Below are 15,638 nucleotides of genomic sequence, written 5' to 3'. Positions count from 1 at the left end.
TCAAAAGGTCCATGTGGCTAACGTAAAAATGATGTATACAAAATGGCTATTGCAGTTTACAATAGTTTACCTTCTTGCCACCCTACAAAGCACTTTAACCCCACATGTCAGAAGCTAAAACACACAGGTTTTACAGCACTTCTGACTTAAGCTTTAGAGAGAGTACTGAAAGTGCCTTCTACAGTGATAAAGTGCTCATCAATAATGCTGCTGCATTTATGCTTTCTGTTTCTATTTGATCCATAGATGGTACTGTTTCAAGGATACTCATTTTAAATATTACATTGGAGCGTAGAGGAAAAGGCAGTCTCTTATGCTGGTTTGCCCGATAAGATGTCGCCGTCTTCACTAGATGCTCTGAGAAGCAATACTCTTATACCTGTACACAAAATCCCAACATCGTTGTGTTCTTTGTTTCTAAGCCGACACGGGGCAAGAACTTAATATGAAGTGCCCAGGGCTTACAAGTTCAGAGTTTATGCTTGAGAACAAAGAAAAGAGGACATAATTTTGGCACTAAGTCTGCATTTGAAAATGCCTTTCAGCCCAGTCAAATTTGTGACCCCACTTGGAAAGGACCTTCAGAATAACATAAGCAGTACAAGGCATCTTTTTTTTCTCTGAAAAGAGCAGTCTCTCCCCACAAAAAAACAACAACAGTGGCCTATTTTGTCGCACATAGAAAAGGGGCATTGGTTCAAGCCTGTCTGTGCTGGCAGCTTGCCACCCAGCTGCTGCTCTTGCTACACTTAATCCTCCTGTGTGAGAGAAATGTCTTTTCTCTATTTTTAGTAAGCATTTCTACGTGCTCCAGTTTGGTTGCTGTTAGGGCAGTTCATCAAGGTAAACCACAAACATGTGACTTGATTTATTTATTTTCTCCTGTGTTTCTGGTCGAATGGAAAGGCCTTTAACTGTCTCTGTTCATTTGTCTAAACCTGACCCATGCAAGGCAGAGCAGACCCTAGTACTGCTTATTGCCTCTTTGCAAAGTATCTCAGACGGATGCAATCATGAAGAATATTCAGCTGGGAAGCTTATGGTGAATGTTTCTGTGATTGTATATTTTGAGATCGTATCGAGCAGCCACCTGTATCTCCAGATCAGCCTGTTCTGACAGAGCAACAGTCAAGAGCAAGTTTAAAGCGTATCTTGCTGTTTTGCCCTTAAAACATTTTTGAATGCCATTTTGAAGTATGAGCAGAAAGCTTTCCGCTTATTCACAGTTTTTTTAAAAATAATAAAATACAGAAAGCTACTAGAATTGGGTGGCTTAAGGCAGAAGATTTGCAATCAAGGTTAAAATTTTGCCCTTGTGAACAGTGTAATATAAGGCTATGTCTATGGATGAAAACCTTTCTTGCTGCCATTGCTCATCCTTTGGGAACTCCACAATATATAAAAATCAGCTTAATTTTGCTGAAGGAGAAGCTCCAATAATCCTGAAAGCCCCAGCATATAGCAAGAGAGTTTGAAAAAGCACATTAACTACACCAAATTCTCTGCCTTTTCATACATTTACCTTTTTAGAACTGCAAAGTGCTTTTTTTCTGGGGGGACGCAGGGGTATGCATACCCCTAAATATTTTGTGAATCTAAGTTTGGCCTCATTGAGGGGCAGTATTTCAATATGAGTAGGAAAATGAGAGTACCCCTAAACATTTTTTTAGGGGGGAAAAAGCACTGGAACTGCACCAGATATGGCAAGAATGTACCCAAATATATATAAAAGTGTGGCTGCAGCTCCTACCCTCCGCAAAAAAAAAAAAAAAAAAACCTTGTAGAAATGTGTTGTCCCTAACCGAGTCTGTTTTGTCTCGTGGTGAATCGGGGGGAGGCGATTTGGAGAATGAAGTTTGGGAAGTTGTAAAAAAAATGAACCTTAGGGCTTGCGTCTAACAAACGGTTTCTGAGTCTTGCTGCCTACCTTCGTTGGACGATGGCAAAGCGAACCCTGCAGGAGGTGCTGTTGGTTTGCAAATGGTCCCGGACGCCGCCGTCGCCGCCGCTGCGGAAAGCAAACCAACCCCCGCGACGCCTCTCCAACTCTGCGCGTCGTTTGCGCGCGCATCCCTCCCTCATCCTCAGCAGCTGCGCTCCAGAGTTGCGCAGAGAAGGGGCAGCTGCAAACTACTGCGCCATTATAAACCTCCCTCCTGTGAGGAACTTCCCCTCTTTCCTGCGGGAGAATCAAGGATCTGAGGGACGAGGCCTGCCTGCTGCTGCAAAAACACGACTCGCCGTTGCCCTGACAGGCTACCCCTGGCATCCCCAACCTGCGGCCCTCCAGATGTTTTGGACTACAATTCCCATCACCCCTGACCACTGGTCCTGTTAGCTAGGGATCATGGGAGCTGTAGTCCCAAAACATCTGGAGGGCCGCAGGTTGGGAATGCTTGGGCTACTCCGTGGGAGAAGCTGGGCCCTCGCGCTCTCCTCCTCCTCAAGCCAGCAGCACCCGAAGCCCTCTAGCCAGGCCGAGTGGCGAATCCCCTCGCCTCGGCCCACGTGAATTTCGCCTGAAGCGATAGGTTTCGCGCGCAGGAGATTCCTGTTTCCACAGGTGTGCGCCCGCGGACACTCAGGAGCATAGCTGTCAACGTTCTTTTTAAAGGGAAATTCCCTTATTCCGAATAGGATTCCTCGCAAGAAAAGGGAAAAGTTGACAGCTATGCTCAGGAGGCGCTTCTCTCCCGCCACTGACAGAACCGCTTGCTCTGAGGAGACTCGCTTCAGCCGGTCGAAGCCCAGCGTGGTGTGTTTTCACCACAAGAAACACACAGTCACCCGGCTGTTTTTTTACCTGGTTGTAAAATAAAAGGCGCCTTGTCCCTCAGCCTTCGAAGGCATAATTTTTGGGGGGAGGGGGGGAGAAGGGGAATAATAACAATAAAATAAACAAGCAATGGTTCATTACCACCACTACTTGGCATTTCCCCCAGAGGAGGGCCGAGTTGCCCACTGCTGCTCTCCGGGGAGGCGGGTCACATACTTAAGCAAGTGGAGAGGAAGGACGAGGTGGGGGAACGGAGTCAGCCAAAGGCAACAGAAAAGACAAGGAGCCTGAAGAGCAACGCGTCCTTCCATTTGCTGCACACAGTCAAACACGGCCCAGCGGCAATTGGAGCTCGCCTGGCGGCAGAAAGCAAGAAGAGTTGGCTGGCTGCTGCGCTTAGCGAGAAAAGAACAGGGCCGGTTTATTAGCGCCTATGCGCAACCGTAGGTAGGTCTGCTCAGAGGTCATTCCCACGGAGTTCAGGGGGACTTGCGCTCAGGGAAGCGCGTACGGGACTGCAGCCTGAGCCAACGACGACTGTCTCCCAGTCTTACCGGTGCCTCACGGGGGCTTACTTCTGAGTAGACCTGCATAGGATGGCGCTGCAAGGCTGCCGTCTACTACGGCATGCCAAGGCCCGAGGAGGAAACATAATTGGGGGGGGGGGGGGAGACCGGGATCTCTCGCAAGCCCCGCCATTCCAGGTTTGCACCATCGAGTCTATGTCATTGATGATCAGAGGTGACGGGGGAAAGAACGTGGGGTAGGGAAAATTGTCCACACGTGAAAAGCCTGGACCTGGAAGAGGGTCCGAGCCAGGCACCCCAGGTCTGGGTACGCTATTCCCATAACCATTTTACACACACCATCCTGCACTGAAGAGCTGCTGGAGAACGATCGGGGCTCCTGTGCCCTTGCGCCCCGTCCAACTTCTGTGGATGGCGGCTAACGACTTGAAAACGCTTTGTGGATCGCAGCGTGCACAAACACTAGCGGCGTTCAGCCGTGTACTTGGCCGAGAAAATCGGGATATGTGTGTGTGTGTGACCAGTTCCCAGTGGAATTGGGCTCTTGGGTGGAAACCCGCTTGATTCGTCTCTCTGCAGCACCGAGTAGGTGCGAACGCGGAGGGAGAGGGGGGGAAGGGGTCTGTGTGTTTGGTGCGTAATAGCGCGCGCGTTTCCATTCCGCAACTCTCCAGCTCGGTCTTAACAGGACGCTAAAGAAAAACCTAGGATGCCCTCTATAGCTCCTGCATAGGCTCAATGGGGCAACGAGAGAGAAGGGCTCCCTATTGTGGGCCTGGATGTCCCCGGATTTCAGAGAGGTTCTGGGGGAGTCTATGACGGTTCCATCCCAGTCTGGTGCTCTACTTGATTTATAGAGGCTGGGGAGGGAGGGAGGAGGGCACGGGGAATCAGCCGACAGCTTCGAAATTTAGACGGCGAAGAAGCATAAATTATTACTAATTGAAAAGTAAATAAACAGGTGACTTTTCGGCTCAGATTCCCTCTTGGATCGTTACAATAAATATCCCCTAAGGAAGCTCTCTATTTATGTTGTCATTGATTAATTCCCGCTACCTCATTTGATTTCGATTTAGAACGATTTGATTCTAATTTAATTAGCATGTAATTTGGATGTACATAATTACTGTAATTATGACGTTCAGGTAAGGCAGCTTTAGGCTGAAAGGCATTTTTTTTTTAATAATTAAAAAAAATAAATCGCCCCCCCCTCCAAGCAAAAAAGCCCTACTTTGTAGTAGGGTAATGGACAAGGACTCGGGGGCCCTGCTAGCCAAGTAGTAATTAGCACATCTTGGAAACAGGCAGCGCGGGGAGACGGATATTAAACCGGCAGCAAGCGAGGCAAAAGCCCAAACTCATTGGGCTGCGCCGAGGGAGAGGATGGCGGCGGGGAGGCGGAGCCTGCCGTGCAGAAGAGCAGCCACGTTTACATAGCTGACCGCACCAAAACGCCCGGGCCTCCCGCAGGCCTGGCCCTTCTTCTTGGCTAGGCGGCGGGGGAATCAAAGGTTTCCGTCCGCTTGGCTTTTTCCAAATGGGCGAAGCGGGGTGAGGCGGGGGGGGGTGTGTGTGAGAGAGAGATAGAGCGAGGGGAAGAAGAAGAAGAAGAAAAAAGTCAGCCTCCTCCTCTGATCTTCCCAAGCTGCTCTCTCCTTCCTTGAGCCTTATATTTACAGTGCGCCGCAAAGAGCTGCAAGTGGTTCTTGCGCCTCCTGCGCCGTCTAATGCAAGCTTAAAAGCCAGGAACTGGAAGTATTTGAACGGGGAAATTTAAGCATTATTTTTTGGCACAATGGGAAAGTTGGGGACGGGGACGACAGGAGGTCTGATCTCGAGCCAAGCAATCATCTTACGGCGTTACGGCGTTTCTCCAAAAAAAACTCTCGCGTTTCCAAACTGTCTTACTCTGGTGGAATTAGCACCCCATTATTTGTGCCAGAGCGAAAGCGGATAGAAATGGCTTTAAGCACCAACGCCGCCAGGCTCCGAACTGCTCCTAAGGAGCGGCAGCAGGCGGCGGAGCCGGAGTCACCATACCTAGGTGGCGGCGGCATATACGGCCACTTTCCCTTAATCCGTAGCTTTTGCGCGCGAGGTCTGAAATCGATGTGCAACGCCACGATCTCAGGTCCTTGGCCAAAGAAAGGACGGAAGGAGCTTTTCAATCTCTCTCTCTCTGTTCTGCAAATAAAATGCACCGCTCGGCACGTGGCGCACAGAGGCGAAAGAGCCTTTAGCCACGCCGCGCTTGTCCAGACCTAGTCCCTCTTGGGAAATGGCCTTAGCTGCAGCCATCGCGCGCCGGGGTCTTCAGAAACATGGGAAGACTCCTATCGATGCCCCTGATATATGGAATGCATAAAGAGGAGAAAAAAAACGGAACAATGACCTGACTCCCAGAGTCAGAAAGATTTTTTTCTCTCTCCTCCTTTCGGTTTATGTACTATTATTAGTGTTCACAAATGCACGAATTCAGTATAAGTGGCATCTGTTGAACATTCGGTCCTAGCTGCTTCGTTGTAGATAGATTTAGGAGGTGCCGGCTTGGCCAAAAAGGGAGAGAAAAAAAGTGGAGGTTTGTACCACAATTCTCTTAACAGAGAATATAACACAAGACGGTTTTCGGAATGAATCGGAAAGGAATCTCTTCCCCTCGACGAGCTCTAGATGGCGCCAAAGAGTCAGAAATTATCAGAATCCTTCCCTCCCACCGGTTCCTTCCCCTCCTTCTCCTCTTCTCCAAGGACTCAAAAGTGACTGTCAAACATAAAAGCAAATCAGAGTTTTCAGGGTTTTTTTTAATACGTTAAGAATGTTATTCCTTAAGGAAATTTGTAGCTAAATTATTCTCACTTAAAATAAACACTTAGTATACCAATTACCCAAATAGGCCGGATTTTTCTGCAGCATATTCCTCATCTGCTTCTTTTTTTTTTGAGCTCGGAAAAAGATTCTTGGGTGAATACAGATAACGGCTGCAAATAAATTAGAAGATAAACTTGCTGCGTGTATGGGTGGGTGGATGTGAAAAATAATCAGCTGTCGCGGTTATACGAGGATGAGCACAGACACGCGCGCGCAAATATAAACTTCATAGAACAAAATTAAACAGAGAGGCATTTGAGCAGAAAACCCCAAGGAGCATGCATGAAATAAGGGGCGAGATCCGGTTGAATAGGACAACAGATCGGCTTCAGATACCCTCCGTCCCTGGTAAGCAGTGCGCGATCCCTCCCCACTTCAGTCTCTACCACCTAAAGCACCACCCTCTGCTGTTTTTGCTTAGCAGCAAGCCTAGGGAAGCCAGATTTTGGGTTGCAGCCCCGGAGGGTGCGCGTTGATGTGCCCGCCGATCTAAACCTGCGTGCTGAAACCAGCCCTCTTTTGACTTGTGTGTCCCCCCCCCCCGGAAGTAACAATACCGGGGTGAGAGAAAGTACAAATAGTCGTTTGGGTGAACCTCATGCGTAAAGTGCCATCCAGTGAAAGCAGTTTTCTCTTCCCCCACAATCCCGCTCAGCCATAAACACACACACACCGCCCCAGCCTATATTCCCCTTCTTGGTGCCTTGTCTAGGCTCTCCAAATCCCCTTTTAAGAGGGCGGGGGTGTCTCTCCACTAAGACAAATGGAAAAGAGTTTGCCTCTGCTCTCATCCCTTCTTACGTGTGCGTAAACACACACACACAAAGATATGGGACTGCGAAAATCTGAGAGTTCTAACAATGATCAGATTTGTTTCCGGTTATTGGATAAATATCCCCCCTCCTACGGGGGGGAGGAAAAAAAAGTTAGCATTCCTTCTTATTCCCCTCTCGGCCAGGCTCTGAAGTATTCCCCCTTCTCCGTTTCTGGGGAGTCTGTAAATGATGGACGTTTCCTGACCTCGAAGGGGCAAAAGGAATGCAAAGAGGTCCTTGATCACTGAGCTGAGAATTGTAACCCCGGCCTGGCAGAAAGTGGGACCTGGACGGGGAGCCCTTTGATCTGGGTTCTATTTATTTTTTTATTTCTTTTTTATTACAGATCGCAAACAAAGCAGCTTGCTTCCCAAACAACCCAGCCAGGGCGCATTCCTCAGGCAAGCCCCACACAACAACAGCACAACTGACCGGGGAGGGAGGGAAGCTGTATCCTGCATAGCTCATAAAGCTTTCTGTTTACTTTGCCCCTTCCTCAAGCGTGTCCTCTGTCTCTCCCCCCCCCCCCAGCTGCCGTTGTCTTCCCTCTCCTCCTTCCAAAAACCCCAATATAAACAGCACAAATGTATTGTGGAGACTTGGGTCCGGGGCATGGAGAGATTCATACACTTAACAAGCGCTCCCCTCCCCACCGCCCCCCAAATTAAGCTTGCCAGAGTAGGGAGAGAGGAGCCCATTATCGACACCGCCCTGAGTCGGCCGAAACAAATAAAATAAATAAGGATCGTATTATTTACCGCCGACACCGGTAGACAGATAAACAGCTCAAAGTGAAATTGCCCCTTTCCTGCAGATAAGCTTCTGGCAGCTCTTCTCAGCTTTGCATTGAAAGACTCCGGGTTCACAATACTGCTGGAGGAGACATTATCATCTAGCCCCGGTTTTCAGCGGCTGCATTTCAGCACAATTACCGAGGGAAGCTAAATACGAGCCCTGCTTAGACACAACAGATGTTTTTATTCAGGGATTCTTTCGCCTACTTTTGCCAGCAAATCCAGCGGATAGGATAGGATCGGATCGGCTGGGTGGCTTGCATTTGCATGCGCAATTTCGTAAAATAAAAAAAGGGGCTTCACATATATTTTCGCCTTTCTTTCTGGAAACGTGCAATCTAAATTAACTCCCCACCCACCCCCCAATGTAACCTCTTTCTCTCTCTGCTCCTTCGCAGAGTCTCTCTCTTCCCCCTTAAAGTAGCGCAATTATCTCATTGGAACGATTTTCCCTTAAAAAAAAAAAAGATATCCTGCGACTGTTAAGTTGGTGGTCAGAAGACAAAAGGAGTGAAAATAATTTTCATTTCAATAATTGCCTTCTGGTCCATTTAACTGCGCCTTATTTTGAAAGAGCCCGTCTAAATGAGATTCCTGTCCCAAATGTGTTCCCAGGCCTTATCCCAGGCTTTAATTATTCCTGAGGTTTTTTCCACCCCCCTTTAGAATAAGACGCTGCACTGCGTAATCACAAAGAAGTCAGAGAGCATCCTTGAACCTTTTCAATAGCAGAGCCACTGATATTCAAATAACAGGCGAGGACCATTTGACTGCATGGGGGAGACATAAGCATTTCCAATTCACTATTTGCATAGATCAACTGTCTTTTGAAAAGGGAAAGCAGCCAGTTGTCTTCCCTAACATTAAAAAAAAGGACCAGTTATCAAATCAAGTGCTTGGTTTGGGGGAAGCTTTTTAAAACGTTTACATTTTATCTCAGGTTGCCCTTAGCCGTTTGACATGCAAATTCGGCGCAGTTAATTTAGACAATTAAAAGGATCTTCAAGGGAAGCTTTGTCACCGAGAATATTCTGAGGGTTTTCCCCGCGGACCAGCTGAGATAAAGTTGGCCAGAACAAATGATGTCTAGGAGATTAATTAGATATTTGATAAGACATGAATCTCTAATAAGGGAATACAAGGCACAGGGGGCTGCTCTGTGCTCCAAGTCAAAATTAATAACATTTAACAAGATTTTCATTTAGGCATGAAATGTCTTTTCCGGAGTATTGACTCTAGCTATTTATTCCCTCGGGGCTGCCTTCCTCTCTAACCTGAGCAACCTTGTTGGATGCGTTGCAGGCTTTTTAACACAGTAAATACTTGCTCGGCCCCAGGTTTATCTTTAAACTCCTTATAAGAGGCAAATCATTTATGAAAATCTCCCAGGATCGGATATGGGGTTTGAAGACGGGTCTCTTATTTCTTTCTGGGGAGGCGACGTCTATCATTTAAACAATAAATAAGTCGCTTTAACAAGTTGGGTTTTCACATACTGGGCTGCTGCGCCAGGCGCTCTAGGATCGCAGCCCATCCAAATCAACGGGCGATTTTTGTCGCTGACCTTTCAATAGGATACGAACAACAATCCTAAATAAGGGGACTTTGTTTATTCAGATTATCTATTGTCCTTGAGGGGTCCTGGCTGACACCAGATCCTTAGTATTCATAGCATTCAGCATTTTCATTCGGCCTGAACACATGGAACTCACAACCCGGAAGCGTGTTTACCCGAAGGAAATCCTATGGAATTCAATGGGCCCCTGGTGCCTTAGTTAGTGTGTATAGAATTGCAAGACTAATCCAATCCCATGTACCTGGAGATAAAACGATCTAAGTAAGAGGAAGGCAGATCGCAAGGCAAAGTCCTTTGGCTGAGGCAGGGGGCGGGGTGGAAATGAAACCCCAGAGCGCATTGTTCAGAGTTCTTTAATAATACCAAAATGAAAATATTATGCCAAGTGTCGTCGTCGTCCCCCCCCCCCCAATACAGATAAACGCATTTAATTCCTTTAAACAACCTTAACTTACTGGTGTGAGTGAAATGTTAACTCAACATGTTAAATATCTCTTACATATATACTGACCTCCACAAAGTGCATCAGAAATAATAATAATAATCATAATAATTTCTTTTTTTTAAAAAAACAACTCCCCTGAATTTCAGGAATTACCCCCTCCCAAAAAAAAAATCCCTATTAGAATTGACATTTACAAGGGAAAAAGAGAGAACGCGATCCTTTGTGTGTGCGTGTGTGTTTTGAAACTCTATTTATACATTTGTTTGATGATACAGAGATAAACTGTCTCAACCGTTTTCCAGTTTAGTTTCTCACCTTAAGCCTCTGTGTGTGTTTGTGTGTCTGAGCGTGTGTGTGTAAAGGACGATTTCTCCTTTTCCAATATTTAAATAGAAAAAAGCGTCGTGGTTGATTGCTTTGTCGATTACGACTTGCTTTAGTCTGCAGTAGGTTTATACGTATAGCTATATAATAATAATCCACTCCAAAAGAGCTGCAAGGTGGGGTCCTGGGTGGCGGGTTGTTGTTTCGTTTGTTTCATGGTTTGGTTTGGGGTTTTTTCTTTTTTTTGCCCCCCTTTAAATTTTGCTTGGTTTAGTCTGATTCCCCCCCCCCCTTTTCTTTTCGGAGAGGGGAGCCTGCGCGCGATCTCCAGCCGCTTCTATTGCTGTTCGCCAGGAAGATAAGGTCGTGGTTTATTGTTTACTGAATGGTTGTTTTGTCTGCGTCTCTGCCCTTTCCGGCCGGGTTCAAGTCTCTCCAACAACAGTCTTTATATATATAAAAAAGGTCTAAAAAGCGCGCCCTCTGCTTCACCTTTTTCACCCACTCCCCCCCTTCTCTCTCCCCCCCACCCCCCCATTTCGAAAGCTCCTGGAAAAGTGGAGCCAAAGTGGCGGTGCTGCTGCTGCTGTTTCTGGGGTTGCCTTTGGCGTCCCCCTCCCCTCCCTTCCCGCGCGCGCCGCTTCCTCTCCTCGCGCGCTCTTTCTCTCTCCTCCGGCCTCTTCCTTGGCGCGTCCGTGTCCCGCCAAAACTTCTCCCGCCAAAACTTCTCCCGCCGCCGCCGCCTCCTCCGCCGCCCTCCCTCAGCCCCTACTACGAGTCGTTGGGCCCCGCTGTGGAGTCCTTGCCCCGCGCCTCGTGCAGGATGAGGTCGGGCGACTCGGAGCGCGGCGTCTCCAGGTTGCTGGCGTCCGTGTCGCTGTCGCTGCCCTTTTTGCCCCCTCCTCCGCCGTTGTGCGTCTTAATGTGTTTGCTGAGGTGGTCGCTGCGCATGAAGCGCTTGTTGCAGACCGGGCAGGCGAAGCGCTTCTCGCCCGTGTGAGTCCGCAGGTGCCTCTGCAGCTCGTCGGAGCGCGTGAAGCGCTTGCCGCAGAAGAGCCAGTTGCAGACGAAGGGCCGCTCGCCCGTGTGCCAGCGCAGGTGCGCCTTGAGGTGCGACGTCTTGCCGTACACCTTCCCGCAGCCGGGGATGTGGCAGCTGTGCAGGCCCTTGCGCCTCAGGCTCGCCCCCGCCGGCCCCAGACGCTCGGCCTCCTGGCAGTTGGGGCAGTCGCAGGTGGCCCTGCCCGAGTAGCGCCGGGCGGAGCGCGCCGAGCCTCCCCCAGCTGCCGCGGCCGCCGCGGCGCCGGAAATCATGGCGCTGGCGGCCGCCACCGCGGCGCTGGAGTCCGTGTACGAGGGGAGCACGGGCTTGAAGCCCTCCTGCGTGAGCAGGTGCTGGCTAGTGGAGAGCAGGTGCGACGCCGCCGTCGAGCCCAGGCCCGTGGAGCTGAAGGCCGAGTGCGTGAGGGAGCTGAAGTCGGCCGGGTTGTAGGTGCCCAGCTGCGAGTGCAGGGAGGCCTGGGGGGCGCCCGAGTGCAGCGGGCTCTGCAGGCCGCCGGCCGGGTTCTGCACCTCCAGCCACGAGCCCGGGTTGGTGTGCACGTCCCACCACGACGACGCCGCGCCGTTGGCCACCTCGCCCGCCGCCAGCGTCGAGTGGAAGCCGGACTTGTACCACGACTCGTAAGGGTGCGCCATGCCCACGCGAGGGTACAGGCTGTCCGCCGCAGAGCTGTGCACTTTGGAGATGAACGCCGACTGCCCGCCGGCCTCCTGAGGGGAAACTCCCGCCGCGGCCGCCGCCGCCGCCGCCGAGTTGGAGAAGAGGCCGCTGTAGTCGCTGCTGAAGGCCGACGAGGTGGGCGACGTGGAGGCCAGGCAGAAGGCGCTGTTGGCCGTGCCGCTGCCGCTGGCCAGCCCGCTCGAGCCGCGGCTCGTGGCCACCGTGAAGCCGGACAGGCTGGAGCCCAGGTTGCAGCTGGAGGTGGAGCGCTTCCACGGGTGGAAGCTGCCCTTGGCGAAGGCGCTCGACTCCGGCAAGGTGGTCAGCGGGCTGGTGTTGCCGATCTTGTTGCAGGTGGCGGCCAGCATGGCCAAAGGCGTGGTCCCGAAGCGTGGCTCTTCCTGTGGAGGGGAGGGAGACACAAAAACCAGCCCGTCAGCCTCTCGCGCCCAAGCCCCGGATCCGCCGCCGCCGCCGCGGGGAAAGGCGCGCGCAACAGGCCACGAAAGCCACGGCGTCCTGGCGAAAAGTTCCGCGCAATTTACTCGACCTTTAAAACAAAACGAAACCAATCAGACTCCCGGGCCATCGCATCCCGCCTAGCTGGGTTTATTATTGTTGCCGATCTTATTATTTGGACGCGCTTTTCACCGCCATCCAGCAGCACGATGTTTTTAAATGACAAGGGTCCAGGGAGCAGCCACGACAGAAGCAGAAAGAAAACCACGCTTAAAAAAAGAAAGAAAGAACGGAAATAAATCGCGCGTCTGCTTTTTTTAAAAAAAGATGAAGTCGATGCATTTTTCTCATCTCCCCCCGTCCCCCCTTTGTGGCGGTGGTGGGGCAAACAAATCGGCCTTCATGGCAAAGATCCCGAGAGCAAAAACTATGCGCTCTCCAAAAGGTCTAAAACTAGGCTGCAGAGAAACCTCGAGCGGGATATGGGTTACGAACCGGGAAAACCTGAGCAGCCTACGCGGGGGATTCGCGCAGAAATTTTAGGAAAACATGGCAGGGCTGCAAATCAGATCGGCGAGCAAAAACGAGCTGCTTCTTTACAGCAGCTGGAATCGAAAGAAAGAAAGCTTTATTTTACCTTTACGCTTCTAACCCCCTTTCTCCCGACGTGCAACCACAAACTGCTCGCTGTGGCGACAGCAACAGTTTTAAGGTTCGCCCATAAAAAAAAAAGAAGACAACGAAAGCCGAGGTCCTCAAGCCCGGAAGCGCCTCCCGACTTACCCCAAGTATAGACGTAGCCATAGCCAAGTCTCCCGGCTGGGCGGCGGGATCCGAAGGGGGGCTCTGCCTTGCGCGAGCGTCCTCGGCGCTCCCCGCTGTATTTCCCCCACTTGCGCTAAGTACACTCCTGTCTCTGGACGGCTAAACTCAGCCTAAGTGTGGGGAGCGCCTGCTTTGAAGTACCGCTGGCTGAGACTCTCGCCCAATGAGGGTGGAGAAAGAGCGAGCAGGAGTTGCTCCGCAGCCAATCAGGGAACTTGGAGATGTAAGAGCCAGGGCTCTGGGCGCGTGCCAGTCAAAGGCAGAAGGTGCGGGCGGGCTCAAGGCGTGGGGGTGGGGGCGCGTTTAAGAAATCGCACCAGCGTGCTTTGGGGGTCTTTTAAAAACATTATAGCGCAATTAACTTTTTTAAAAAAATAAAAATAAATAAAGCCTAGGTTTAAGCAGCGTCAAGGTTGTGACAGAAGAGAACATGATGACACTTCCTCTCCCATTTCGGGGTAGGGGCGTAAATGGGAGAATGCAAACTGCTTTTTTTTCCAATTCAGACCCCCCCCGTCGCTTTTCGATCCCCCCTTCCTATCCCGAACATTACACAGCTCATTAATTCCCCTCGTTCATTAAACCGAACTAGGTGTGTCACGCCGTGCCACATAAAGAGGCAGACTTTTTACCCCTACAGGCCTCCACTGTCACCCTGGTCTCTGCAGGGCGCAGGGATGTCTAGCATCGTACGGGTTCCAAGAAAAGCGTTTGCAAAACATTAAACGATAAAAAAGCCTGTTCACATTTTTAAAAAAAAAAATCACCAACTCACCGCACACCCCATAGTCATTGGCAATGCTTTTATGCGTTTGCTAGATTCGTTTGGAATAAAAGATTTAAATATTAAAAAATGCAATATTTGGATTAAATAACATTGGGGAGGGGAAAGTATTTTATTATCCTAGTTCACAGGGTGGTTTCCTAGCGCTCCTCTGCCAGAGAAGGGCAAGAATGTCCCCCTTTAAAGGTGTGGATAAAGAAAGATGAGACCAAGTTTGCAGAGTCTGCGCTGGACCTTTTTCTTGTCCTCACGAATTCCTGCGTGTGTGTGTGTCTGTAAGTAAGAAGCATTCTTGGACAGATTCTCGCCCCCCCCCCCGCCGCCTTCCACACGTACCGAGAAGTTACAGAGACTTTTCTATCCGTTCCCTGCACGTGACAAATACGGAGAACTTCGTCAACCAGCCGCTCTCGGGCGGCCATTGCGGAGGATGACGGAGGACCTTCAAGAAATTGCGTCAAACTCACCCTTTTTCCCGCGGCCGGGCGAAAGATCAACTTTTTTAAAAGAAAGCACACGTCTCCAAACCCTCCAGATGTTCTCTCTGCAACGCTGTGATTATCCCATCGTTGTTGTTTTGTATTTTTTTGTCTGCCCGTCTAATCCTCGCTGCGGTTTGGAGGGACAGGGATGGGGAGGGAGGGAGACGCAGAGAGGTAAAAAACTTAGGTTTCTTCCTCCTGCTTAAATCTTCCTTTCTGCCAACATCTGCTACCTCCGAACCTCGTCAGTTCGCAGATGCAGAATACACGTGGTTCAAAGGCAAGGAGGGGGGAATCACGATTTCCTTCTCCCCCCCCTCTCGCCACACACACACACACACACACACACACACAGCTTTCCTTCTGTCACCATTTAAAGAAGAAAAGAGAAACATCACACACACACACAAAAGTATGCATTAAAAGAAGAACCCCGTTTTGTGTCACGATACACTTTCAAAGCAATCAACAAGCTGGCTTCGGTGGAGCTCCATTATTATTATTATTATTATTATTATTATTAATTATGCTTTACAGCCAGTGCTGTTTTGCTTCGGCTGGAGTGGGGCAAAGGAGTCCACAAAAGTCTAGAATTATGGAAAAGGGGGGGGGGGGAAATCTGTGCCCACGATTGCTGCCCCCAGTGCAGAGGCACTGGGAGTGCCCGTACAGCAAAAAGGTGCGCCAAGGAAGCTCATCCCAAGATTGCCAAAGAGGAGCGTATAAGTGCTAGAGGTGGGCAGCTATGGAAAAACGATTGTGCGTATGTGTGTGTGTGCACTTGGGGTGGAAATCCAGCCTCGCAGCAAAGCTGTAGCAGGGGGTGGGGTAGGGGGGGAAGCCCCAGAGGGCCACGTCTCCAGAATCCTTCATCCAACAGGTGACACAGCCTCCTGCACCCGTATCTGGAGGGAGGGAGGGAGGCGAGCTCCCCTGTTTATTTATAGAAAAAAAGCCGCCGTTGCATTTGCTAATAGAGGTGGATTGCTAAGTGGCGGCGAGGCGTTTCTGGCTAGCCAGGGGGCAGTTCGGGGAGGAGAAAGGGAGAGTCTTTCTCCCACCCTCTCTTTAAGGAAAAGGCTGACGAAAGGATAAATATAATAATTCTCCCTCTCTTCCCTCGATCCCCCCCCCCAATTGATGCCAATTCACAGAGCAGGGGGTGTGGGTGGGTGTTTTCTTTTGTTTTAATCACTCATTTTAAGATGACGTCTGTGGGCACCCACAACAGATTTCCCCC

The 15,638-nt window shown here is 50.2% G+C and overlaps 1 protein-coding gene across 1 annotated transcript; it reads right to left on the bottom strand.

Moving 5' to 3' along the window:
• Window positions 1–10,671: 10,671 nt before the first annotated feature.
• SP9 (Sp9 transcription factor) lies at window positions 10,672–13,321 on the bottom strand. Its single transcript, XM_083426835.1, has 2 exons — window positions 13,091–13,321; window positions 10,672–12,249 (listed from the first exon to the last, which is right to left on the bottom strand). The coding sequence occupies exons 1-2, from the start codon at window positions 13,109–13,111 to the stop codon at window positions 10,897–10,899; spliced, it is 1,374 nt and encodes a 457-aa protein (XP_083282961.1). The 5' UTR covers window positions 13,112–13,321; the 3' UTR covers window positions 10,672–10,896.
• Window positions 13,322–15,638: the final 2,317 nt, after the last annotated feature.

Source organism: Podarcis tiliguerta (assembly GCF_965153285.1).
Source record: "Podarcis tiliguerta genome assembly, chromosome: 1".
In the NCBI taxonomy this organism is placed as follows: domain Eukaryota; kingdom Metazoa; phylum Chordata; class Lepidosauria; order Squamata; family Lacertidae; genus Podarcis; species Podarcis tiliguerta.
This window is presented reverse-complemented; position numbering and strand designations above follow the sequence as displayed.

Coding starts and splice junctions, on each gene's coding strand:
- SP9 (XM_083426835.1), bottom strand. CDS start 13,111: ATGGCTACGTCTATACTTGGG. Junction 12,250..13,090: donor TGGCTACGTCTATACTTGGG/GTAAGTCGGGAG, acceptor TCCCCTCCACAG/GAAGAGCCACGCTTCGGGAC.